The sequence below is a fragment of the Tiliqua scincoides genome, chromosome 1 (genome assembly GCF_035046505.1).
Source record: "Tiliqua scincoides isolate rTilSci1 chromosome 1, rTilSci1.hap2, whole genome shotgun sequence".
In the NCBI taxonomy this organism is placed as follows: domain Eukaryota; kingdom Metazoa; phylum Chordata; class Lepidosauria; order Squamata; family Scincidae; genus Tiliqua; species Tiliqua scincoides.
The window spans coordinates 196,157,958-196,182,788 of record NC_089821.1 but is presented as its reverse complement, the minus strand read 5'-3'; the positions used below and the strand labels follow the sequence as shown (position 1 = coordinate 196,182,788).

Sequence of the window (24,831 nt, the reverse complement as noted above, 5' to 3'; positions counted from 1 at the left end):
CTTATCACAGGAAGGCTGTGGCCTCTCATATTTACCATCAACCCTGATCTCATCTAAGGTCCCTTCTACTCCTCTGAACAGCCTGGAATCTGGACTGTAGAATCAGCTTCTAGGGGCCAAAAGGGATTGTGCCAGCATATCCCCTGTTGTACATTTGTGTGTGAGTTTTCATGTAAAACTCTGGGATTTTCCTTAACTGAAGATACCACTTTAATATTGCTACTAGCGTAACATTACCCTAGTCATAAGTCTGGGGAGTTTCTCCCTGGGTGCTGTATGAAGAAGGGGAGGGAGTTTTAGGCCTAAGCATATAAGTATAAAACCTTCATAACTGACGTTCATAGTCAAGTGGGGATTTGAACCTAGGTCAGTCTAGTCTTAAATCCATCAAAAGGAAACTTAAGCACCAGCCTTTACTAATGGTGAAGCTTCTGCTAACTATAAGCATAACACACACTTCTTTCTTCCTGGACTTATTCAAAGCATAAAGCTATTCTGTGAAAATGGATAGAGAAAATTAGCACGTCCTTAGACTAGGAAAAATGCTTTCATCTAAGCCTTTCTAGGCATGCTTTTCTCCTTTTGTGTTGGATGCCATTGGGCATATTGGCAGAACTGTTGGAATGGGATTGCAGGAATACATGCAGATTGTTAATGGGAGATTAACATGTTTCACATAGAACACGTGTAGCAAACAAGACCTGTTAAATAGGGTTTATACTTTTTGATTTACTATTTTTCATAAGCAGGAAATTGATTTTAATGTATATTCTGTTTCTCCAAACAGAAGGATGCTTGCATATGACCGGCGGTCAGAGCCCCGAGTTGGTGAAAGAGTACCTTATGTCATTATATATGGCATGCCAGGATTGCCTCTCATACAGTTGGTTAAGCAGCCCATTGAAGTGCTACAGGACCCTAATCTGCGACTGAATGCCACTTACTACATCACCAAGCAAATTCTTCCTCCGTTAGCTAGAATCTTATCACTGATTGGTATAGATGTTTTCAGCTGGTATCATGAATTACCAAGGGTAAGTATGTGAAATAATGTGTTTAGTTCATGGTTACAGCCATGAAGATACAGAAAGAATTACACCTTTTTTTTCTTTGTCAGATTGTTGTAATGCACTGCTCAAGGCTAAATCTAGATGATGAGCAGTAGGGTCTATCTCATCAGGCAGCAGAACAATCCATCTTCCCTGCCCTGTCCACTAGCTTTGGCTGCATATGCCGCTTCTCTCACACAGTTATCAGTGCAATACTTATCTTAGGGCATTTTCCTGGCTCTTTAAGCCTAGAGGAGCAGCTAAGATAGCAGTGTAAGTTTGTTGTTCTTCAATGACTACATGCAGATGCTGTGCTGTTTTTTCCTAAAGTTAAAAAGAGCATTCTGTTGCTGTCCACAGGATGCCTCTTAATCTAAAGGGCTGATACAGACAGCCAGTAAAACCCTTTGTTAGGAGTATTTTCTGCTTCCTTCAGTTCTCAGATCAGCAGCAGTGTGTGAGGAGGCAGTTGTATCCAAAGTACACTGAAACAAACTCCTAAGATTAAACAACCGGGAGATGTATCTGCAAATAGCATATCTACAGATTCACTTATCCACAGATCGAGTCCGTGGCCCCCTCCCGGCATGCCCCCTCTGCAACTAAGGAAAGCTCTGCTTCCTCATCTCCGGAGGGTCTCTTCTGATCCCAGCAGAGGTTGCGCATGTCTGTCGGCGGCCTCTGTTGGGCTCAGACTGACTCAAAAACATGTGACTTCTAGTTTTTTAAAAAAATTGGAAGTGATTTTTTAATGCCTTATAAGGCATTAGGAGGCCCAGGGAAGCCAGAGGGTAGGGACATAGTTGCCCGTATCCATGGTTTTATTTAATCACGGGAGTTTTGGAACAGAACCTCTACAGATGCGGGGGCAAGCCTGTATACTGATTGAGTTTTAGTTGCAGTTTCTGATTTGTATTTGAGGACCCTTAATGCAAGGACCCAGCAAATATTGACTTGGGAAAATATAAATTGAATGAAATTGCCTTTGCAAAAATAATGCTATCATTTGTGTACACACAAATTTTCTTCCTCTAGATCCAGAAAGCTGCCATCACGTCCCACAATGAGCAGGAAAGCCGAAAAGGGACAATTTCCCAGTATTTCACCACTCTTCATTGTCCTGTGTGTGATGAACTGACTCAGCATGGGATTTGCAGTAAATGTCGAAACCAACCACAGCATGTAGTAGCAATTCTTAATCAAGAAATTCGAGAATTGGAGCGGAAACATGAACACCTGGTCAAGGTAGGGAGAAAATGATTTTTCAGGTAGAAACAGCACTGTTGCTATTTAAAAACATATATCCAACTCATTGTTTGGTATTCTTTAATATATATATATATGCTTTAATGTCACCATGCAATACAACTTGAGACAGGGCCTGCTAATTTGCAGCACCAAGCTTGTGAAAATTCCTCCCTTAAGATGCTGATCAGCCCTTAAGATGCTTTTAACAGCTTTCCAGCAAATTGTCAAAGCATTTCAGTTCCCTGGTATAATATAGTCAGCTGAACAACAAAGTCTCCTTGCGGCAGAGGACTGACTGTTAACTTCAATTTGACCATACCACATAGGAGATACAACTGCAATTCTGGAGGCAGGCTGCCTCATTGCCAGAAGCAGGGGAGGGCACCAGGATGCAGGTTGTGTCTGTGGTCTTGTGTGCTCCCTGAAGTATTTGGTGGGCCACTGTGAGATACAGGAAGCTGGACTAGATGGGCCTTTGGCCTGATCCAGCGGGGCTCTTCTTATGTTCTTATGAGATAGAATGTTGGCTGAGAGAGCACTGCCTAAAGCACTTTTTAATTGGAGAGTGTGCTGCGCGGTCAAGAAATCTAATTATTTCCTCGCTCCTTAATTCTTAGTTCATGGGCAGCCCAATCCTATCCTCTCAGGGGTCACTGGGTGCAGTGGCACCAAAATGACTACTGCTGCATCCAGGGGCTCCGTGGAGGCTGCTGGAGATCTCCTTGGGGGAAGGGCACAGACTTTTGCCGGTGCAGACTTGAGAACCTCTGTGTTGGGCTTTTGAGCTAAGGAGACTTCTACTATTCCCACCAATATACCACCCAGCCCCTCCCTCAGTTTCACCCTTCCTCTACCCCAATCAACTGCACCGCCAACTGGCAGTGCCACTTACCACCGGTTGGTTTCCTTCTAGTGCTGAGCCCAGTGCCAATACTCTCTCTTCCCGCAGTGCCATAAATATGCTTTATAGCACATTTACGACACCTAGTGCCAGTGCTGTTGGTCCATAGGATTGGACCCTAAGTGACCTTAGGAAAGCCACTTTCTCTTAGCCATAGCTCTCCATCATCTTATAGGGTTGTTGTAAAGATGTCGAGATAATACATGTGAAACGCTCAGGGGTGACGTAGCAATAAGATCTAGTAGAACAGCTGCTTCAAGTGGCGGACTGGAAGGGCATCCCATTTCTAGCTGCTATCTTCCAGCCCTGCTTTATGCTTGGCTACTGACCAATCCTCTTCTTGCATGCTCTCCTTGGACAGTGGGCGGGGGGGGGAGGCTTATTCCACCAGTGTCGCTGCCAAGGATCACAGTAGCAGCTCTGAAGGTTACTGCTGTAATCTTTTCCCCAAGCAGTGTACTTGGAGAAAGCGTTTGTACCTGAAAGCAGTGTACTTGGAGGAAGCGTTTGGAAAAGGGTCCCCACCTCCCCCATCTAACTACTGATTCTGAACCAGTCAGACTCCTGTGGGAAGAATGCTAAGATCAGAAGCTCTGATCTCAGGCCAGCTGGCCACCAGCAATGCTAGGCTGTAAGGTGTTTGCATGGTGAGGGGGATGGTATGCTAGTTGGCTTGCTTGCCTAGAGATGGATCATACTGTGAAATCATTGCATGAGTGGCAGATCAGCTGCCATTATGCAAAGCATGTCCACTTCATGTCCTGGAAGCAGTTAGAACACTCAGTGCTATTTATTTAATAATAATAATAAATTGTCATATTTATAGTTTGATTTTTTATTGCTACTGCAGTTATTTTTTAACTTAGTTCCCCTCTGCATTTTTGTTTTATTTATGTTGTGTATTTTTAAATTATGCTGTTACCTGTCTTAGGAGCTTATATCTGTCAGATGTAAGATACTATTGGGTTTCTTTAAAATTCACATACAGTGGGGCAGCTGAAATGTTAAAATAGTCTTATAGCCCTGTCCCCAGTGCTGATGCAGCGGCACCAAAAAGGAGTGTGCTGCATCTGGGGAGAGTTCAGGCAGCTTGCAGGAGGTAATTGAAAACATTTACACTTAACTTCTGGTAGACCAATGGGTCTTCTCGGACATATGCCACCTGTTTTAGTGGTATAAGTCTAAGGATTAAAAAGGGGTGGGAGGCTTATAAAGAGGAATTACCTGATGTGCATCATTGCCCAGTTCTATGCTCCTTCCTACCCAGGAATACCTCTGGCCCTCCTGCTCCTTCCCTTCCCACAGCCCACTCCTGCCTCTAACATCCAAGTACCAGGAACTCCAGGAAGGCCCTATAACCTGGCCTCTGCTCACGGTTTCCTACAGCTACCATAGTGGTTCATTAAATCCTTTTCATCACTGAATAGAAACAGTGTTATAAAGTGAAGTCAACATTTCTTACCTAACGTTGTCTTTTTATGTGTGTATAAAAGGCTTCTAAACCACAGCTACTGCTATATTATATTTAGTATTATACAAAAAAATAGAAAAATAAAAAGCTTTAAACGCACATTTCACTTGCTGTAATGTAAAATTGGTATTGAGTTTGATTATCCTGATTTGAATGCTTATTTATTCCTGAAATGAAATGTGTGGTGCAGTAGTAGCAAAAACTGGGAAACTGGAATAAATGTTAAATAATAATATAATTATAGCACCCACATTTAGACATCTTACACTGTGAATCAGAATTGTATTTGTTCCCCTACTCTCTGAAGATAACTTTATTATGAAAGCTCACTTGAATTGTAAAATGACTGCATTACAGCATGTCACTTTAAATAACTGCATAACTGTCACTTTAAATAACATGCACCATTCCTTGCTTTCTGTGCCACACCCCACACTGTTCCAGAGGACCTCCAATCCTTAAAAACTTTTCTCAATGGTGCAAGGGGCTGTAAGAAGGAAGGAAAGTCCCACTGTGCAAGGCATATTCTCAGGATCCCACCCAGTGTGTTTGGATTACAGTAGTACTTGTCAATAGAATTTGGCCAGTAAACAAAGCTAGCAAAGCAGTAATAGCCATGTGAATTGTACCTGTCATTATAAAGAAAATTGAACCTTTTAAAGATAAATTGTGTAAAAATTACCTTGACTTCTGTGAAGTACTCTGGAACCTGTAAGGAGGCTGCAAGATTTGGCACAGTGTGCATGTATAATATATTTCCAACATTCTTGCATCTTTGGTGTTATAGTTGATTTATGTTTACCCAAAAATTCCACTGCGTTCAGTGGGGATTATTCCCAAGTAAATGTGCAAAGCACCATTTGTGCATAGATTGTAATTTTCCCAATAAAGTGTATTTTACATGAATCTGTTTTATGTACCTTTAGGTGTGCAAGAACTGTACAAGTTGCTTGGATCGACAGATCCCATGTGTTTCATTGAACTGTCCAGTACTTTTCAAGGTCTCCAGAGTGAGTAGAGAATTATCTAAGGCACCATATCTTCGCCAACTACTTGACCAGTTTTAGGTTACCTATATCACAGGATTCCAGGTGCTAATTTTTTCAGTGTTTACCACTCTAAAACTATCATGCATGGTCTTTCAATTTCATCTTGTCCAGGATTTTCATTAACTGTTGGCTTATACTTAAATAATGAATGTTTGTCCTAAGTAAGTTAAAAATACACTTGTTAATCTATTAACTCACTTTTTAAGATGTACAATTTTCTTCATTCTCTGCCTTTTTAACATACTGTTTTATAATGCAGATGTTGAAATAGCTGTGTGTTAACATCTTATCAATTCATTTCAAAATAAAAGTTCATTTCCCAGTGAACTTCTGAAGAAACCTCTGAAGAAAAATATATCATTGTGTTTTATTGAACTGTCAGTATCAGGATGTTACTTATAGATTTCACTCACTTTATAATTTTGACTGCAGAATATTTTGTAAATACACTTTTTTACTTTTCAAACTGAGTAAAATAATGTGCAATGAATTTTATACAGACAATTTTAAAGTTGGTTGAGGTATTTCCTCAAGTTTTGCTTGATTCCAAGTAGATTTGTTGTTTTGACCAGACTGTGCAAACAGTAGTATGTGTAGCATTTTTGAAACATTTTCTAAAAAATCACTGTCTTGGTTTAGTTATTAATGGGGCATTGTGAGGAACTGTGCAAAGACATTTTTGTTACAAACCTGTGGGACTGTTGCAATACTTTAAATAAGAAATTTTATTCCATTTTTTGCTTTTGTATAGACATTTCTATTGCTTCTAAATATGCTTAATATTCATTACGTACTGTACAGTTAAATCTTATTTGCATCATCTTGAGAAAATGTGTATTTAGAATATTTGTATAACTGTATAAAATGCAAAGGATTATGTGGTCACAGTGCATTGTTTTTTAAATTGAAGATCATTTTGGTTTAAAAGTTAATGGAAACCATAGTAAAACTGAATAAAATAAATGTGCATTTTTAAACTTAATTGTGGTCTATGTATTTTTTAATGTTATCTGGCTGTTTCAGAAAATACTATAAAGTTGATAATGAGAAATACACAAACCCCTTCCTACTTGTCCTTGCACAGAGATGCAGCTGAGATGGAGGCCTCCTTGGAGTAAGGAAATATTTGTTCCTGTCACTGAGGTTATGTATTTGATTCCCCTATTTCCATAGCATATTCTCTGACTTTAAAGCATTTGGAGGGCCACCAAAAAAACCTGAATGAACAACAATATGCTTGTTGCCTTTTGCCTTATACCACCAGAAAGCTTGTTTCAGCAGCATAAGGCCCTACCAGGATTAGGTTCTTAGAAATCAGAATAGTTATTCTATCCTACTGAGAGTCTGCTTACTGACAATTTATAAACAACAAATTTTCTTCACACACATTATGTGGGATGTTGGCCCTTGTTTTTACTTTCTTGCAGTATATCTTTCATCATGGAAGAGCATCATTGGTAGTACAATATGCTTGTGATGCATTAAAAGAATATGATGTCAGTCCTTTCCATGAATGTCGCAGCTCACCTGCATATGGTAATCCCATTGACATTTAACTTTTTTCTTCAGTAAGAAACATCAGACTGAACCATTTCTCCAGATTCAGAGTTAATGTGTCTCTGGCAACAGCAGCAGGAGCAGTTTGTGTTAGGAAGAATTTCATAGAGCAGGTTGGCCTAATGGCTACATTGTTCAAACAATCTGACCCTATGGTATACAGCAACATGGGCTCAGAAGAGCTGCCTAGAATGTAATGATTCCCAGGGGAAAGATGTGTGTTACCCAAGGCTAACATAGTGTTTTAGTATAAGTAGTTCTCAGTTCATGCTGCTGTACACTTCCTTGATTCAAAAGTAGTAGTGATAACATTGCTACTGTGATGGACTGGATCATTAAAACAAACAACACTCCGATGATTTGAGGTTGGAAAGGTATTTTCAAACATTGCAGAATGACTTCAAATGTTTGATTCAGGCATGCAGGCTGATCTGCCAAGCTTAATATTTATGTATATGCCATACTAAGAAGGCAAGGCCTTTGTTGATAAAATGCAACCTTCAGCTTTTCATTTGCCTCATTTGTCATTCAAGTAAATTGACAGTTTGAAAGTACACACCAACAATCGAAACACAAATACAATTTGTGACAGAACAGGTTGTTTTTAGCTAATGCAAACCCTTCCCATTTCTGAAGGCATAGAGAAATGAAAAGTTCAAAATGAGAAATTGTAAGTCTTCAGATACTGTTTCTTTATATTATGCTCCCTGATTTCAGGATTATAACTTCAAAATTAATGTGATACCTGCACCCTGATCTTGTTTTTCCCCTCAGAAGAAATCCTACTGTTTTCACTCTGTTTATGGCTAGCTAAACTTGCATAAAATTGCAACCTGAATAGTATAAGAATCTATCTGTATAGTTATTCCTTAACCGTATTACAGCCAGTATGAACTGATTTAAATCAGCTATTTAAATCAAGAAAAAGTGTATTTAAGAAAAATTTCCATTTATTATTTCTAGATAAAACTGCCTACAGTTACTTGATATAGTCATAGAAACATATTTGGCATTGCTTCATCCAATAAATAGGCCTTGCATCCTATTTTATTTCACATTTTCCTGTTTATCTACAAAAGAATTTCTTCAACATCCATGACTAGTAGTTGTAGGTAGATTTTGGTTGAAATTAATACTAGAAGGTACTTCTTCCTAGCAAAGGGGTCCCCTTCATAAGGTGGTGTTATGGACTGGAAAGCTCAGAAACTGTTCAGCAGAACTTAAAAGGTAAATTTTCTTCCATAAGAAAAAATGTAAATGGGATTAAAGGAGACTCGTATGTTCATCTGTGCCCTTCACTGGACTCAAGGGGGATGTCATACAAAATAACAGAATAAGGTAGGTATAAAAGCTACAGAAAGCAGCATGCAGCCCTGAACGTAAATAAAGGTGGCACCCGCTTCCCAGTTTGCTACCTGTGTCAGATTATTATTATTATTATTATTATTATTAACAGTATTTATATACTGCTTTTCAACTGAAAGTTCACAAAGTGGTTTACAGAGAAAAATCAAATAACTAAATGGCTCCCTGTCCCAAAAGGGCTCACAATCTAAAAAGATGCAAATGAATACCAGCAGACAGCCACTAGAACAGACAGTGCTGGGGTGAGGTGGGCCATAGCAAACTGAAAGTGACAGGTTTGATGGAGGACTCCAGGCTCTATCTTCTTCTAGGGTGGTAAAGTAAGAGCTGTATAAACCACTATAACTGCCAGGCAGCCCAACCTTAACCATAATTTGAGCCAGCACAGGCCCCGAGTGTCACAAACTCACTCACTCACCTGGACCAGATCCAGCCCCTGTGCCAGCTGGTGGAAATAAGTTTGCACTAGGCAGTGCAGGGGATTAGAGAAAATGGCAGGAGGGTGTTCAGACAAGGTGGGAGGGAGCATTTTTGGGCAGGGGGACCTCTAAACCTTATTAAATTGCCATAGCTAACTCTAGGTGTGCACCACTTAACAACCATTCTCCAACCCCTGTTGTTATGCAATTAGGTTGTTAAGCAAACATTCAGCCCCAATCTAATGCCTTTGTTGCATAAACAGATACTCTGTCTGACACCAGCTGGCTGCACAGGCTACTGGAGGTAGATTGCCTCTGTTGTGCATTAAGAGCCTCTTTGTTGTGCTTTGACCACTGTTGTATATGAGGTTAAGCAATGGATGCCTGTATTATGTTAATAAGAAACAGGGTGAAAGCTTCATGGTAGGTTTCTAACCAGTGTCCATATTTACTTTAAGTTTCAGTTACCCCAAGTAGTAGTTGTCAAGTCTCTTTATTACAAAATAAATATTTAAGAACATCTCACTTCCCAGTAATCCTGTAAACACAAGCAATATGCCCACAGCTGCATTCAGATTATAAAACACTTTTAAAAAAAAAAAAAAACCACTTATGCATACACATATTCGTAATATTTAAGGCAAATCACATGTACTGAGAGGTAACACATTGCCAAAAGTGCAGAACTGTGACCTGCTCCGTAATGCCAGTTAATTGCAAAACAAAGCTACAAATACTAGAAACACATCTGAATGGGTAGAGGGGCCATGATTCCTAAAGTATTTTTTATTTAAAAGTTTTATATCCTACCTTTTAGGCCAAAGGATCACAAAACAGATAGCAATCATAAGCTAATACAATAAAAACAAACCATATAAAACAGCAGCAGTCAAGCATGAAAACTAAAAGCAGAGTAAAAAAAAAATCTTTCCAAAACAAAAAAAAACATTTTAACAAGTCGCTTAAAAGCTCAGCTGCAGTGCCAGCCCAGAAAACACTCTGCCACAAAAAAAAATGGAGCAGGGCTTCTAAGGCTCATATAGCCAGCGTCCCAACCCAACAAGACAACCTAGAAGGTCACGGTGATCTTAAAGGTGCCCAGGCAAATCAGCAGAGTCACAGTCCCCTCTGTAACTCCTTGTTAATGTCATCCACTGCGATACCAGGGCAGTTTCCAACCCAAGACCAGGCCTGGAGTTGAGATACAATTGTAGGCGCCAACACCTTGCCCAAAAAGAGTAAACTGGAAACTGGTCCAACAATTTTAGGTGGCCAGGTCAAAGCAGAGGTGATGATAGGTTTTTCTTACCACCACCACTTTCAAAGAGGAATACCACACCCTGCTTCACAGATGTATTAAGCACCTCACCCATCCTGCTTTAACAAGATGGCCAAGGGTCAAGTGTGCAATTCATTGGTCTCACATCTAAGGAGGTCCACTACATTCCCAGGCAAGAAAATCTGAAAGTCTAACATGAGCCAGATAAAGCACTGAGTACCAGACATCTCTGGCATAATGTCATAGCAATGGTGTTTACATAAGTGCAGACATAGCAATTTAGAAAATACTGTATCACAGAAGCAGTGATAGTAACAGAAGCAACAAACACATCTGAATACAGTACAATACTCTTAACTGCCACCTTGTAGTGTTAAGTTTTTACCATGTTCTTGATTTCTGTAATTTTCCCAATAAAGTGAATTTTACATGAATCTGTTTTATGTACCTTAGGTGTGCAAGAACTGTACAGCCCAGAATTGAAGTCTGCACACCCACCATCATTCCCAATAAATAAATAAAAAATCACACACACTACTGCTCAGCTGCATGGAGGGGAAAGAGACTCCCCTTCCTTCTGCTGCTCTCCTGGCAGTCTCCCTTCTTTGCACAAGTCCTGTTGCACTTAGTCAGGAAGAGTGAAGGATGCTGGGCTTTCAACATGGTTGCTCTTCTTGTTCATTTGATACAGGATATGTGTACAGCAAGGAGGTGGCACAGGAAAGGGAGAAAGTTCCTCTTCTCTGTCTCCCAGTCCACCTGGCTTCTTTCTTAAGCAGTTGAGTGGGGAGGAAAAGGCAGTTCTCCCAGTACTGGAGGAAGTAGGGGGCTGCCACAGCCACAGAGAATCTTCCTACTCACTGCTATGGGTCGGACAGCCAACTGGAGTAGCTCCGTTAGCAGTGGCTACAGGCAATACAGGACACCATCGGTTTGCCACCTCCTCACTTTGTGTGAGCTTTTCACTTGGCTTCATGAGAAGGCCAGCCCTGGATGCAATAAATAAAGTTTGGTTCATGCAGGCACCACAAACTAGCTTATTTTTCAGGGGCCAAACTTCTAATTTTGAATTAGAAATATTGTACAAATATAATCTGATTTCACTACACTGAAATTTAATGGTTCAGTTTTAAAAATTGCATCCTTGCTTCATCAGCTTTTAATATTGAAAATGTTTACTCTGTTCTTCAAACATCCCTCTAAGTTATATTCTTAAATCCTGCTCCTCATTTTATACTGACTCATCCATGCCTGAAGACAATACTAGTTCTTCCAGATTAAAAATCCCAGTGTACAATTTCTATGTCTATATCTACCAGCTCATGCATCACTGTATCTTGAATTCCAATCTCTTCCCCTCTACAAGTTGCTCTTTGTTCAAGAGCAAGGCACTCTTAAGCCCTGTTCATTCCTTCGGCTTTATTACATCTGCACAAACCCAAATCTTCTCATGTCCCTTGCTGTTTATCACACAAGAAAGGGCTCTCCCCACCCAAACAAATAATCATGATACGTGAGAGTGGCTCCCAGCTTAGTGAAGACTGAACATCACATGTAAGTAACCCAGAACATTCAAGAGCAGAAAAACAAGAATTAAGCAACAAACCCATTTCAATCATATTTGATTTCTGAATTAATATTCAGATTAATTTAAAACTACGTATTTTTCAGAGATGTTAAAGTGGATCTGTTTTCAACACTTGGGAAGGACCTCCTCTAGCACTGAGTCAGGGTTGTCAAATTACACAAGGGCAAGAATTTCCACTCAGCTTCCAGACCAGCCCTGCCTGGCAAACAGTTAACAGAGTTGATACTGGAAAAGGAGGGGGAAAGCACGAACATACATCCTACAGCTGCTCTAGCAAAAAAAAAAAAAAAAAGGACAGGAAAAATAGAAGGAAAAACAAGGATGTTTCATTCTTCTGCCTTGTAATCAGGCAGTCACTTTCCCCTCATGGAAAGGTCCCCCGCTGGGGGGTGGGGTCAAATCCCCATGTCACAAGAGGTAGAAAGAAGATAAGGATTCAGTCCTCCTTTACTCCTGAATCTCCAGACTGTAGTTTCAGAGGACTATGAGGTCTTTTTGGAGGCCTCAGACAAGGCCAGGCCTCTGGAGAAAAGGAAATCATCAGAGAAGACAGGGACTCAATAAGGTTTATGAGCTGCATGGGTAATACTCAATCCACACACCTGATTCATTAAGTAGCATAACATCGTTTGAGTTCAGCCCATGACCCCAAAGTTCTATAACGAGGTCACCATATGAATCCCATACACACAATAAGAACTGCAGTGATTTTATTTAGAGTTAAACTCCCACCACCCTGACAAACCACAACACGGGAAATGCAGGATATTTGTCCTTTCTGAAATCTTGATTTTATCTTTTCCTTAAATGCACTTTTGCTAATACAGCAGGTTTCTTCTTTGGTGCTTGCTTGCACTTCTACACAAAATGTCAATTGGAATTTATCAAAACTTCCCACCGATACTAATAATTTCCACCAATAACTTGCCACCAAAGAAATGTTCTCTTTGGAGGACTTCCAACTAAAGGCTTAGTCATTTTTATCCCAATCTGCATTTGAATTCTTTCGTCTTGAGGAAATGGCAGCAAGTAAAGGAGAATTAAATGATACGCTTCCTGAAGGAGGGTGGCTGGAGGTAGCAGGTGAGCACTCACCTTGGATTGTCTTAGATGTTTCTATGACAGAATTCCTCAGTGTGTCATTCATCTCAATCACTTCAAAGTCTACTTCATTCCATTCTCTGCCATCCTCCTCATCTTCCTCAAGATGAGCATTGGACAATAAGGCTTCCTGGACTTCACTGTCTCCAGTGTCCTTAAGTTGAGCATCACAGGGTGCTGTAGCTAGCTTATACATCACAGGAAACAGCACTGCGGTCATGACTGCAGCTCCCAGTGCCGCATACATGAGCACAGGGAGGGTTGGAAAGTGTCCCTGAAGATAGCCAACCATTGCAGGAACACACATTTCCCCCAGAGCAGCACCCATCACAAACAATGATGCAGATTTCCCTTCAATTGTGGTATACTGCTCAATCCAGGAAATGCCACTGGGAAATACAGTTGCCATTGAAGCCCCGTACACTGCAGAGCCAAGCCACAGAGAGACAGTGTGTGTGTTGAACAGTGCCAGGAACAAAGATGACACAGTGGAGCCTATGAGACTCCACAAGATCATAGTCCCAGGATAGGAGCAGGTAGCGAAACAGATGGCCAGGCCCCTGCAGGCTGCAAATGCTCCCCAAAAAAGAGAGTTCAGACCAGCTGCTTCATTCTCCTCCATGCCAATGTAGGTGTTTGCATAAGTAAAAATATAAGAGCCATAGGCTACCTCTGCTCCCACATAGCATAAGAAGAACACCGAGAGGAGGAGGATGAGGGCATGGTGGTATTTGGCAGTCCAGTATTTTTGCACAGAAAGCTTTGTCCTGCCTCGAACATGACTGGTCTTCAGGTATAAAGCAAAGAAAAGTAAACCAACAAGCAAGATATAAGTGCCTATAACAGCATAAGACAATACAAAGTTCCAATTTAACTGCAGATTCAGCATCAACGGATCAGTATAATTCACAGCAGAATGATTATCATCAGTGTCATCCAAATGGAACAGAGAATCAGAAGCAGAGTTACCCAGCACCATCTTGGCCAGGACAGGGGCCACAAATGCACCCATAGCAAAACTGAAGTGTAAGGCCTGCATATGTGGACCAGCCTCTGCCTCCCATGTGCCCAAGGCAAGAACATTTCCACCTGGAGAGTAAAAAGTATATATATTCAGAGTCAAGTTTTCACACGAAAAATATTTTCTTAAGCATCATGCTACACATCACTGGAAATCAATCCAGCTTTGCCTTGTTAAGTTCTGAAGGTTCCCCACTGACAGGCATAGGAAGCCAGGAGGACAACAGTCCAACACACAGGGAAAAGTTGCTTCTAACTGGTCTGTTCACCCCCCCCCCCCACTTCCCTCTCTCTCCTTCATGGTTGATTTTCCTAGGCATTACAAGGAGAAGAAAATTACCCACTGGAGTGGGGGGAAGAAGGAAGCATAAACGACAGGTGGTCTGGAAGTCTTCCTGCCCTCTAACAAAATCCTGAACATGTCTACTCAGAAGTAAGCCTTGTTGAATTCAACAAGACTTCCTCCCAGGTACATGTGTATAGGATTGCAGCCTAAAGTCTTAACTGCAGTGCCCACCCACCCCAACTGTCTCTGCCTATCAGCAAGGGAGCCTTCAGAATTCTCAGCAGGCATTGAAAGCTTAAAAACTTTATCAAGTATTCTGGCAATCCCTGTACTTCAGTGGGGAGACCCCATTTTTCCACCCCATTTGTGTGAAAAATGCCCTATCCCTTGGTTCCTTTGATGACTGCCCCCAGTTCAAATTCTATACAGCTTGAGAAGTATTTCAGTAACAGTACAAAAAATGCTAAGTTAATTATATTACAATTGTACAGTCTTTGTTTGGTTTCTGCTTCTTGAGAAACAGAACTCCTTCTGGCATTATGTCTACATCCCGGCAATCAAGGGAAAATTTCCCTTCTTCCTTGGTCCCAAGTGCTACAGAACACCAAGCTTACTTTTTAAAGAAAACCATTACAATTGCAGCAGAAAGCAGCAGAAAGCAGATTCATTATCAGAACAGGCCACTTCCAGTTGTTGCCCTGGTTATTTATTTATTTATTTATTTATTTGATTTGCAATCTGGCTTTCTCCCCAGAGAGCACCCAAGGCGGCTAACAACATTTAAAAGTCATAAAATACATTAAAACAACAGCAATAAAATAGATAAAAAAACAACCAGCAGCAATAAAATCAGCAGTAAAAACAATTAAAAGCAGCCATGAGGCATCGAAGCCTTGCTGGAATAAAAATGTCTTCAGGCTTCGCCGGACGGTTAACAATGAAGGAGCAGTTCTCAACTCAAAGGGGAAGGAATTCCACAATACCACCACCACCGAGAAGGTTCTATTTCTGGCCGCCATCCCCCTAACCTCTCTTGATAACAGCAAAAACAACAGGGCCCCCTCTGATGACTGGAGAGAGCGGGCCGGAATATACGGTAGAAGGCGGTCTCTCAAATATCCTGGTCCCAAGCCATTTAGAACTTTAAAGGTCAAAACCAGCACCTTGAATTGGGCCCGGAAACAAACAGGTAGCCAGTGCAGCTGCCGGAGCAGTAGCATGACAGAGTCAAACCACTGACCTCCAGCAATCACACGAGCTGCCGCATTCTGCACTAGCTGCAACTTCCAGACAGTCTTCAAGGGCAGCCCACATAGCGCGCATTGCAATAGTCTAATCTTGATATCGCAGACCACTGGCCAGCTCCGACTGAGGCGGGTATGGTTGCAACTGGTGCACCAACTGAAGCTGGGCAAAGGCACTCCTGGCCACAGCTGACACCTGGGCATCCAGGAGCAGCTGTGAGTCCAGGATAACCCCCAAGCTGCGAACCTGCTCTTTCAGGTGCAACCCCATTCAAAGCAGGGCAATAGTCCAGCACCCACATCATGGATTTATGCACCAGGAGGACGTCTGCCTTGTCTGGAATTAATTTCAGCTTGTTCACTCTCATCCAGATCCCAACTGCCTCCAGGCAGCGCTCCAGGACAGAGACAGAAACCCTGGAGTCAGGTGGAGAGATAGAGCTAAGTGAGTATACTGATGGCACCCAACTCCAAATCCCCGGATGACCTCTCCCAGTGGTTTCAAATAATGTTAAATAACATGGGGGACAGAATAGAACCCTGCGGCACCCCACACTCTAAAGGCCAAGATGCCGAGCAGGAGTGGAGTCCCCCAGTCCCACCATCTGGGACTTGTCAGCCAAGAAGGAGCAGAACCACCGCAAAACAGTGCCTCCAATTCCCAACTCAGACAACCATCCCAGAAGGACACCATGGTTGATGGTGTCAAAAGTCGCTGAAAGTTTCCAAAGGACCAGCATGGATGCACTCCCACCATCCAGCCCTCAGCATAGGTCATCCACCAAGGCAACCATGGCCGTCTCTGTCCCAAAGCCCAGCCTGAAGCCAGACTGAAAGGGATCCAGATAATCCGCTTCATCCAAAGGCCCTCTGGAGCTGAGACGCCACCACCCGCTCGACTACTTTGCCCAGAAATGGGAGGTTTGATACTGGTCGATAATTATCTATTCACATATAGTACATGAAAATTTTGCCAAGTAATCAAGCTCCAATTATCACTCCACTTTATCTCTGGGTCAATCAGAAGGCAGCCTTTCAACTCTGAACAGTTTCCTTTCTCAGCTGAGCTGTTGCTCAGCTCAGGCAGGTACCTCCTTAGTTGCTATAGTTACTTTCCTGGGACATTCCAGCCAAAGTCAACCTTTTATTCTCCTTCCTTCTGCTGCAGCCTGGTTCTGCTTGGCAAATGCTTGCAAAGCAGGCCTGTTCTTTGAAACACCAGGATGGGACCCTCCTTCCCAGGCTACAATTTAGTGCACCCTTACTTAAGAATAACACCCATGGAAAGCAGTGGGTCTACTTCTGAGCAAAAAGGGCTGCAAATATCTCATCTCTCTGCTGTGAATTGAATTGCACACACTCAGTTATGTGTTATGGGTTGTATGTTGTATGTAGAGCTTATGGCTTAACACACCAGACACCTTAAAGGTGGATTTGATTCATGGATCTCCTGCAATGGTTCCCAACCTTTTCCACTTGCATATCCCTTGGCAGCCCATTTCCATAAATTGTACCCTTCATATTAGAAAATGCTTGCAATTAATAATACAAGCCCTCATCTCTTCCATATGAAAGCCCAGACTTCATGTATTCATCACAGTGTTTTCTCTTTTCATCTGTTTGAAGAACAGAAGACTCTGCCTTTGCACTGTTTTGCACCAGAAGTGTGCTGAGAAATTCTGGCTGATTGATCACTTTTCATATCATGTTTCAGCTTTTTTACTGTGACGGTTTTCAATCACTGGTTCATAGACGAATTGATAACCAAAAACTAGCTATTGGAGGGGCTTTCACAGCCAACTAGCTACCTCCCTTCCTGCCTTGCTGGTCCTTGCAAGGAATGCCTTGCAAGGCATTCTGGAGCACAGTCTGCCTTTTTCTGCCATTATTTCATTCTTTTTCAATTACCCCTAAAGGTTCTGTTGAGTGTCCCTGGGAGTACGTGAATACTAGGTTGGGAACCACTGTTTTACTGGTATCTAGTTTACAGTGCACTTACTCTGATAGTGTTTAGAAAAAGGTGGTGAAGACCAGAATTTAAAAAAGAATAAAAATGTCTCTTATGATCTTTTACTATGTTTTTAATAAATTAGAGACTACAGTTCTTAGTTAACAATTAGTGGTAGGTTATTTTTCAGGATATGGCCTCAGGTAAAATCAGCAAAACTAGTCAGACACCCCCCTAAATTTAACCCCTGACTTATCCAAGGGTCATAGAAAATTCCATGATTGTTGGCTCAAAACCTGCCCCTCGACTTATTTGTGGGGTCGACTTATAGGCGGGTGTCTGTGGTGATGTGGGGGTGTCCAGAGAGTGCTTTTCAGGAGGGGGCGAACCACAGCCTGCTTTAAAGCCAGTGGCAACACCCCCTCCTTCAAGGATGAATTCACTACCCTCTCTGTCCACTCGGCCAGTCCCTCCCAGGCAGATCTAATCAGCCATGCTGGGCATGGATCAAGCAGGCAGGCAGATGGAACAGAGTGGGCAGGCAGACGGGTCGGGCGGGCAGGCAGAAAAGAAGGAATGCTTCGCTGCCACTACCACCACAGAGTAGGCCCTGTAATGGGCCCTAGCCTGTATCCGGTCAGATCTGGCTATACCGGTCTTCCTACTAACGTGAGCCCAAACCACAGGAACAAACCGTGGCTAAGGAGGCCCGCATGCTGGGGAGATTGCCTGCACCGCACCTTATCCCTACCAGACCATTTTCTCACTCCTGTCCCAAACTCTTGACTCATTTGCTCTGCCATACTATTTCCCAGGGCTTGCTCTCCCCTGCTCCCCTTCAGTTCATGCTCTCACACAGCTGAACAGCTCTGAGAAAAGTCAAAATGGTTTCTGCTTTCCAAGCTTCTGTTGCCATTGCCCTATCTAGAACTCTACTTGCAAAAAAATAATCATCTTTCATCTTAGTCAGACCACATATATCCTGTCTTGAGTTTACTGATAAAAGAGCAGCTAAACCACTGTACAATGTAGCAGTTTATCTGAAGTTTGGTTATAAGGTCCACTCCACTGATTTCATTTGGTGACAATAGAAAAATGGGTTTATCATCTAGTAGTGAGCAAGCAGTGACCTCACTGCATTCTCAGCTAAGATCAAGAGGATCTGAAATGGCTCAACTTTTGCTACATTGCCAGCACAGAACAGCCAGCTCTATTTTCAGTTGAGTATGGGGATCCCTTGCATACACAGAGTTCCCTTGACAGCAAAGGATATTCTATTCATTTCAGTGGATGGAGCAGATCAGATCCTTCAGTTGCCTCAGGGTCAAATCCCACTCAGTACCCAGTCACATGTTATTCCCCCGCCCCCAACTTCCTCTACAGACCAAAATTTAAAAGTCAAGGAAAAACCACACAACTGAGTAGAGATGCAGATTGGCCCCTAGTTGGAACAAGCAAGGCAGCCTACAGGTTCAAGAGCCTTGTGCACTGCACACAAGGCAATACATTCAAAAAGGCATTAGCAACATGCTGTAACAATTTATACATGAAGGGATGCAACATACTCCCAAGTGAATCATACAGTCGACATCCTGTAGCAAGACAACATTTTGTTTTTACCTGTATCTAGGACTCCCATGGAAAAACCAATAACAGACATCATAGCTGTCAACAAAAGTGCTTTCTTACACCATGGAATGATATACAGACCTACAGCTGTAGCCAGCATAGAGAATCCTATGAGGCAAGAACAATTAAAAAATGTGTTCAGACTGTGCATTTCTAATGAAAAGTCACAATATTTCATGCTTTATTGTCAAATGTAAGTTTACACTAGACACTTAAATTTTAGAGAACTCCTAAATTAGATCTGGATTCGTAACCATTATGGAGTATAATTTTTGTCAATGCTGCATTTTGATGCTAGAAGCCAACATGTTTGATAGTCCCCAAAAATAATGTTCAAAATAAAAATACAGTAAGTCACAACAGTATAGAAAACAGGTCATTTATTTAAAAAATGAAAACTACAGAATTCAGCAGCCACAGTCCCAACACTTTTGCAGACAGAAAACAGTTCTATGTGCACTGGAAGGAAAGGAAATATTCATTTTAGAAGCATCCACTTGTGCCTCACAGGATGCCACTTAAGGGCTACCCCAAGTTTGGGGCTCCTTTTTGAGGGACATTGAGGCCTGTCACTGAGAGAGGAGCTGAAAGGTCTCAGTGCCCTAGCAGAAAACTGCACTTAACATCTTGGATCCTGGACAGTATATCCTATTCAACTTTCCAGCACTGATGCAGGCATGCCAATGGGGCATACACAGCATCCTGCACGGTGGGACAGTCATAGAGGCCTCCTCAGGGTAAGGGAACATTTGTTCCCTTACTTTAGAGCAGGGGTGTCCTTTTTGGCAGGAGCGCCACATCAGCTCTTTGACACTGTGTCAGGGGCCGGGGGGATTAATTTACATGTAAAATTTGAATAAATTTACATAACTTTACATAAATATACTAAAGATGAGCTTATATGAATGAATGAAGGTCTTGTGATAGCTCAAGGCCTATAAAAGGCCTTGCACAAAGCAAGGTTGGCTTTTCCTTTGCTGCCGCTGCTGCATCACAGACGTGAAACAGCAAGCAGTGGAGGGAACCCTCATCCCGCAGCTCACACAAGAGGTCAAACAGTCGCCCTCACGCTGAGATCAGTTGCGTCGGGCCAGTGTGGGCTCCAACAAATCTCCAGAGGGCCAGAGGCTCATTGGAGACTGGGGGCTCCCTGAGGGCCACATTGAGAGGCCTCCAGGGCCGCAAGTGGCCCCAGGGCCGGGGTTTGGGCACCCCTGCTTCAGAGCTGCATTGCGGCTATATTGGCACTGGAAAGTTGGATAGGATTGGACCCCTAGTTTAGTTAATGAATGTAATTTAAAATCCTGGCAATTAAGGATTTTTAAATCCTATTAAGGCATATTTAAAATTATTTTAATAGTGTGATAACTAAACATATGTAAGGAATGTTTCAAAGGAAGGTTACTTTTCCAAAGACAAAGACTGAAAAAACATGAGCAAGGACACAAATATAATCTGAGACCATAATCCAACAACATAATGGACATGCAAGTAAGGAAGCATGTTACTTAATGGACTATGGACTTCCACTTCCTTACATAACCACTGATTACTGAAGTTATAATATGTAACATGTCACATTACTGTCTCAGCATTTTGCCAAAAAGGTAAGTATAGATGAAGTGTAAGTAATGCATTAATAAAAGCAATCTTTTTCAGAGTCAGACTTTTGAATTAAGGAGGACTTTCCCATCAGCCACACATTTGGCAACTTTGGCCATCAGCCAACAATTTGGAAGAGGGGAACTCAACCAGCCTCCACCCCATTTCATGTCCTGAACAGCCAGCTAGTGAGATGTCAGCAATACATGCCAGACTTCATGCAGATAGGCTGAGCTGCATGCCACACAGCAACTGTTTGTGCACACTAGGGACATTTTTGTATGTGCATCTAACGAGGGACATCCCACAGAAGCCTGCTTTCCTGCAAGAACAGTATCTTGCTGGATCAAGGCAACAACAAACAAACTAAAAGTTTATATCTGTGAGCTTACCCAAGAGAAGGTGAGCATTCAAGCAGTCAAAGAGAATTCCACCAATCAGAGAACCACCAAAATACCCCATTGAACGGCCCACAAAGATGTAGGAAATTTGACTGACATTTTTGTTCACATTTGCAGCCAAGTCTTGAAATGTGGGCCCCAGGATAGCAATAGCCATACCCTGGAAAACAAAGCTATAATCAATGTCAGCAGCAGGTGTAAATCAAATTTACCTACTGATACTAACAAAAAAATTACATCAGCTCACTAGTCGTCTTGCATTCCGCCTTAGAAACAAACCCACTAAATCCAATGGGACAAGGTGAGTTTATACTCTGTGTAACAGACAAGAAAATGATTAGTTAAGTCTATAATATAGGATACGTGCAGTTCTTCCAATGGGGGAAAAGCAGTAACAATGTAATTTTCTGTCAATGAAAACAAGAGCTGTCATCCATCCTCTCCTCCATTCTACAATGGAGTCTCTTTGGATTCAAAACACACTTTCTCTTCAAAAACTCTAACATAGAACAATTCGATCTCTCACTTTTTAAGTACAGTCCAAAAAAGCAAGTTAGGGTTGTTAAGATTCTGGAAAATTCTAGTACTTTTCCTCAAATATAGAGTACAGAATTCCTAAATAGAAAAAGAATTTCAAACTCTCTAAGGCAGTGGTTCCCAAACTGTGAACTGTGGCTCCCCAGGGAGCCATGGAACAGTCAGGAGAGCCATGGAATTGTCATGAAAAACCCACTGCCCTATTCAATGTATAGGATTGTATCCCTAATGGGAAGCCACAGCCAATGGCCCAGTAGGTAATAAGAACATAAGAACCTAAGAACAGCCCCACTGGATCAGGCCATAGGCCCATCTAGTCCAGCTTCCTGTATCTCACAGCGGCCCACCAAATGCCCCAGGGAGCACACCAGATAACAAGAGACCTCATCCTGGTGCCCTCCCTTGCATCTGGCATTCTGACATAACCCATTTCTAAAATCAGGAGGTTGCGCATACACATCATGGTTTGTACCCCATAATGGATTTTTCCTCCAGAAACTTGTCCAATCCCCCTTTAAAGGCGTCCAGACCAGTCGCCATCACCACATCCGGTGGCAAAGAGTTCCACAGACCAACCACACGGTGAGTAAAGAAATATTTTCTTTTGTCTGCTCTAACTCTCCCAACACTCAATTTTAGTGGATGTCCCCTGGTTCTGGTGTTATGTGAGAGTGTAAAAAGCATCTCCCTATCCACTCTGTCCATCCCCTGCATAATTTTGTATGTCTCAATCATGTCCCCCCTCAGGCGCCTCTTTTCTAGGCTGAAGAGGCCCAAACGCCATAGCCTTTCCTCATAAGGTCAAAGGTCAAGGGAGCCACCAGTCAAAAAAGTTTGAGAACCACTGCCCCAAGGCTTCAGTCTAGATGTCTGCAGCAGATATAGAAAGCTCCCTGTGGAATTGTGTTCCAGAGGACCACAAGGTCCAGTATTCGCATGATTCGCTAGATGGGTCTTTCAGATGTTCATTAGTTAAAAGAAAACCCTTGGCTTTTCCAGAAGGGAGAGGATTATATAAAACCCTTTTACAGCTCAATCCACAATCCAGTGAAAGTACAGTACTTGGACTTAAGCAGATTGGCTTCAAGGTGCTGGACTGTAATGTAGTGAACAGTTAAGAGAACTATCTAGAGCAGAAGTTCCCAGTTAAAATCACAACTTGGCACAAACTTACTACAGCTAAATTTATACAAACTAATCTCATTCTCATCCCTCATATATATGCTAATAATACTGTTCTAAAATTGCTGCAAGGCCAGGGCCACTGAAATAGCAACCCTATTTTGCACAAATCATGCAAAGCCTTTGGGACACTTAGGAACAGTGCTGGGTAAATACTGAAAATGAAATCTAAACAAAACAGTTTAACAAGAGAGCTCTGCCCACACCTCACAAACTGATTTGGAAATGCCAGTGCATGAGGTGGCATAAGGGTTTACTGTGGAATAAACACACGCCCAAAGCTTGCTTGAGGCATGCAAGGACTCGTGACAGGCTTCTCCCTCTAACCTTTCCTCTAACTCCCTCAGTGTAAAATGAAAAAGTAGGGGAGTGAAGAACCCAGGCACTGAGAGGCGCTCCCCCTGGAATCCAACTTATCGCAATCCTGGATCTACAGCTCCTCTGGCAAACAAACCAAAGGTTGCAGGGTGGGGAGGAGATGGAAGCGAAGTGCACTGTACTTTTTATCAGCCAATTTACAGTCCTTTTATTGCATGTGGTTTATACAGTATAAATGCAAACCGCCGACAGCAGCGATTTCCAACTTTTTTCATCTCACGGTTAGCTGACAAGGCACGAAAATGGTCAAGGCACACAGTCAGTGTTCTGACAGTTGACAAGGCACAGCATGCTGCTGGTGGAGAACTTACATCCCACAACAGCCCTACTGGTAGGGGACCCTCACCAAACTGCCACGGCGCACCTGCAGACCATTTGCAGCACACTGAAAATCGCTGCCTAGAGAACTGACTGTGCACGAGTGTAAATGCTCCGGTGTGGGGCGGACCACCACACCTGCCCCTGTTCCGGAAGATCAGAGTTTCTGCTTCTTTCCAAGTGGCTCCAACCCCAGTGGGTAGCCGTGTGCTGATTTTCAACCTGTGTGCCCCAAACTGTCCTCAGATGTGCCACAGGAGTTTGGGGGAGGGTCAAGACATTGGAAGATATGGCAGTGTGTTGTGCCTTGTCAACGGGTCAACCAACTGACGCTGTGCCCTGAACATCTTACAGCCCGCTCCTGTGCATGTCTACTCAGAAGTAAGCCCATCGCAGTCAACGGGGCTTCCTCCCAGGAAAGCGTGGCTGGGACTGCAGCCTCCGTGCTCGTCAGCGTGCCGTGAGGCGAAAGAGGCGGGAAGGCGCTGCTCCAAACGCCGCTGCGGGCCTCCTCGCTGGGACTCCCGGGGCGCCGCCGCCGCCGCCTCCTCACCAGGCCCAGGAAAGCGGCGCAGAGAGCGGCCGAGATGCACCACTTCAGCGCCCGCCGCAGCACCGCCTCCTCCGCCTGCCGCTTCGCCGCGCCGCCTGCCGCCCGGCTCCTCCGGCCGCCGCCGGCCACGACCACCTCCGGCTGAAGGACGAGCCGAGCAGCGGAGCCGGAGCCCCGGAGCGCCGCCTTCGAGGACGCCTCGGTGCCGCCGCCGCCATCCTCCTCCTCCTCCTCCTCCTCCTCCAGCCGGGCGAAGTGCACCTGCTTCTCTCGCTCCCCGGTCCCGGCCATCTCTGCTCCCCAGAGCCGCAGCGGCTCCGCCTGCCGCCACGTGACCTCGCGAACCAGCGGCATCTTGGCCGCCCAAGGGCCGCGTCTCTGCTGAGACTACAACTCCCAGAAGGACTCTGGAAACGCACGCTATTAATGTCCAGTCCTGGCGCGCGCCTGTTGGCTAAGACAGCGGCGTGAAGAGCCGCTCGGGAACGAGGCTCGCTTTGACGGAAGCGCATCTGCCCTGACTAGGCATGGCGGCAAAGACGCCGCCTGACCTTTTTCTGGAAACGCTTGCCCGGATGTTGGAGAAATGGACTGACCACTGGTGGAGGAGGGAATGGAGAGCCCATAGAGCCAGGAAATGGGTAGAGTAACACTTCGTTTCTTGCCTAGTGACAAGTTCATCTGGATTTTTTTTCTACCCCCAGGG

The 24,831-nt window shown here is 43.2% G+C and overlaps 2 protein-coding genes across 4 annotated transcripts in view; one reads left to right on the top strand and one right to left on the bottom strand.

The window, feature by feature from the left end:
* Positions 1-6,681, top strand: part of REV3L (REV3 like, DNA directed polymerase zeta catalytic subunit) — an 85,307-nt gene extending 78,626 nt beyond the window's left edge. For both annotated transcript variants that reach the window (XM_066613441.1, XM_066613433.1), the window contains 3 exons: positions 788-1,034; positions 2,085-2,294; positions 5,596-6,681. In XM_066613441.1, the coding sequence (XP_066469538.1) occupies positions 788-1,034; positions 2,085-2,294; positions 5,596-5,736 (598 nt within the window). In that variant the 3' untranslated portion in view covers positions 5,737-6,681. The remainder of the gene's footprint in view (positions 1-787; positions 1,035-2,084; positions 2,295-5,595) is intronic.
* A 2,819-nt stretch (positions 6,682-9,500) lies between these two features.
* MFSD4B (major facilitator superfamily domain containing 4B) lies at positions 9,501-24,313 on the bottom strand. Of its 2 annotated transcripts, XM_066610792.1 has the most exons (5): positions 24,126-24,190; positions 21,149-21,317; positions 19,146-19,262; positions 13,022-14,116; positions 9,501-11,327 (listed from the first exon to the last, which is right to left on the bottom strand). In XM_066610792.1, the coding sequence occupies exons 2-5, from the start codon at positions 21,312-21,314 to the stop codon at positions 11,311-11,313; spliced, it is 1,395 nt and encodes a 464-aa protein (XP_066466889.1). In that variant the 5' UTR covers positions 21,315-21,317; positions 24,126-24,190; the 3' UTR covers positions 9,501-11,310. The 2 variants fall into 2 exon arrangements, with proteins under 2 accessions (XP_066466889.1, XP_066466897.1); XM_066610800.1 differs by lacking the exon at positions 9,501-11,327 and having other exon boundaries at positions 12,491-14,116; positions 24,126-24,313.
* Positions 24,314-24,831: the final 518 nt, after the last annotated feature.